This window comes from Penaeus chinensis, chromosome 35 (assembly GCF_019202785.1).
Source record: "Penaeus chinensis breed Huanghai No. 1 chromosome 35, ASM1920278v2, whole genome shotgun sequence".
Lineage (NCBI taxonomy): Eukaryota > Metazoa > Arthropoda > Malacostraca > Decapoda > Penaeidae > Penaeus > Penaeus chinensis.
Genome location: NC_061853.1, coordinates 31,963,257 through 31,965,756, shown reverse-complemented (window position 1 = coordinate 31,965,756; position 2,500 = coordinate 31,963,257). Strand labels below are relative to the sequence as shown.

Sequence of the window (2,500 nt, the reverse complement as noted above, 5' to 3'; positions counted from 1 at the left end):
ATGTGGAGACACTGACCCATTTGAGTCTTCCTTCAAAACACCTTCTATGGGGCCGAATTGTGTGCGCTTTGGAATGGCCTTGCGTACATACACACCATATTCTGAAGAGGAAAATGAGGATCCGAAATGAAAATGGAATGCTAAAATAAGAACAAGAGAGAAATGAGAAAAACAGTCTTCTAGATCTATACATACTACCCCTTTTAGTCAACAGTATACTTTTCAGTTCTGTAAAAAACAACAATAACAACAACATCAGCATACCTTCTGTATCTGCATGTTTGCGAATGACGAGATGTTGCGCAGGAAGAGAAGCCCAAGCTCTTGTCCTAACCGGTTTGTCCGAGATTGCTTGTATTCGATGTTGTGGGCACTCATGGGAATACGCCTGCTCGCAATCTCCACACCCTATTATACAAAATCAAAGTAATGTCAGTAGCATTGTTACCAATGTTATTACTATTGCTATTACAACCAACTGCAACTCTTGTCATCATAATTACAGCTATTAACATTGAGAGTAGCAATCACCAAATAAGTAAAATATCTAAATGTATACATTAGTTTTTTATACGATTATCTGTTATCAAAACCAGGATCTAAAGATCAATAAATATTGAGGAAATTAAAATTTGTCCCTTGCCACACCATCCTTTTGGATGTAGATCATCAAAGGGAAGAACACACACACACACACACACACACACACACACACACACACACACACACACACACACACACACACACAAAATTATGTGTGTTCTTGTTCTTCTCTGTTGTTCTATTTACAATTTACTCGACATGATTTCCACACTATTTTGGACACACAAATATACTCACAAATATCAGCTCCAATAAAGCTTGGAACATCTGAATCACTGACAGAAGAATTGACCTCATTCTGTCTTTGTCCACTTGCTTCTTGTAAAGAGTCATTAGCAGCACTGTCACTGCTGCATGGTTGAAGAGCCTAAAAGAAGAGAAAAGTAAGTATTAATGATCTGATATAAGGAAATCTTTAATTGTTACTTTTGGGCTTTTTTCAGTTAATACCACTGAATCACAAGGTACTGCCATGTTTATCGAAAGCAACTTCATACCTGAGATTCGGGCCTGAGTTGAGATACAAGACTACTAGCTTCCCTCTGCAGCTGCTTTCCTATAAACATAAAATATATAAATAGTTAATACATATCATATACCAAATAAATAAATGCAGGTTCAACAGAGCTGATAAATTCTTGGAATAAGGAGATTATATAATGAAATAAAAGATAGCACTGCTTACTATCATCTACAAAAAAAAAAAAAAAAAAAAAAAAAAAAAACCTGTTGCAGCATATATTAGCATGTTTATTTACTCACCACAAGCAAACATGCATCATATTTTAGTCTAATATCAACTGTTTTTCTTACCTAAGACTAAGGGATCATGGAGAGAGTGGGAATTGGAGGACAGCATCATTAATAAGGCTCCATCATTACTGTCATCACCACTACCAACTAGGAGAGACACCTGTAGAATACAATATCTTAAATGGTCACATCATGGCAATAAATATATAATATATATAATTATGTTATAGGTCCATGTCCCTGCAATATGTGTCCAACCACAAACTGGAGAATTGTCCAAAAGCAAAAGATGGGCACACTAATGTTCACCCAAAATTTATCACAATATATATATATATATATATATATATATATATATATATATATATATATATAGACACTTCATCACAATTTTATAGCTCTAAACAATAAAGTGGAAAAAAAATGTATATTTTTTTATTTTTTACAATGTATAATCCTAAACTTGCAACAATTCTGACATATTTACTTACCTGATCTGGTTGTGAAGGCAGAATATGTTGTGAAAGAGAGGGCTGCTGGGAGGGGCCAGGCATGGCTGCATCTATGACCCCATTCAACTCTGAGGAGGCCAGGGTCAGACTGAGGGATGTGCTGAGTGAACTAGCGCTAATACGTGATGGGTCGACTAGTGAGTGGTGAGAGCTGTCTAAGTTGCTGAAATCAGCTTGATTAACCCCTTGATTCTGTAAGTCATCCTTTCCCACAAGTGAGCCTGAACTGAGGGCACCATCGCTGTTCAGGGAACTGTCCTCATTCAGCTCCAGGACATAAGATTGGTTCAGCTGACTCAAAGCCTGGTTGCCTGAGCTGCCTGCCAAGTCATCACTGTTCAGACTGTTTGATGCACTACTCGCTATGGTGACAAGGGGCTCTAGACCATCAGATCTTCCTGCATCTTGTAACTGGTTATTATCTGGTGCTGAACTGCAAACTGGCAACTCTGAGGAAATATGCAGAAGTGGTAGACTACTGTCTAGAACCTCAACTGGGTGCGTTAACATCTGTGTACTGGATGTTGAGGGGAAATCATTTCCCTGGCTTACTGTTGGGACTGCCTGGGCCTGACTGCTCACTGGCTGCTCTGGGCATGGCAGTGAGAGCCTGCTGGGGCCAGGGATTGCTA

At 38.5% G+C, this 2,500-nt stretch overlaps 1 protein-coding gene across 1 annotated transcript in view; it reads right to left on the bottom strand.

The window, feature by feature from the left end:
- The window catches only part of LOC125044283, a 28,492-nt gene that overhangs the window by 18,851 nt on the left and 7,141 nt on the right, over positions 1–2,500 (bottom strand). The window contains exons 3-8 of the mRNA XM_047640872.1: positions 1,848–2,500; positions 1,417–1,516; positions 1,101–1,159; positions 841–970; positions 265–408; positions 1–101 (exon numbers count right to left, since the gene is read on the bottom strand). The exon at positions 1–101 is cut by the window's left edge and continues 61 nt beyond it; the exon at positions 1,848–2,500 is cut by the window's right edge and continues 1,591 nt beyond it. Of these exons, the coding sequence (XP_047496828.1) occupies positions 1–101; positions 265–408; positions 841–970; positions 1,101–1,159; positions 1,417–1,516; positions 1,848–2,500 (1,187 nt within the window). The remainder of the gene's footprint in view (positions 102–264; positions 409–840; positions 971–1,100; positions 1,160–1,416; positions 1,517–1,847) is intronic.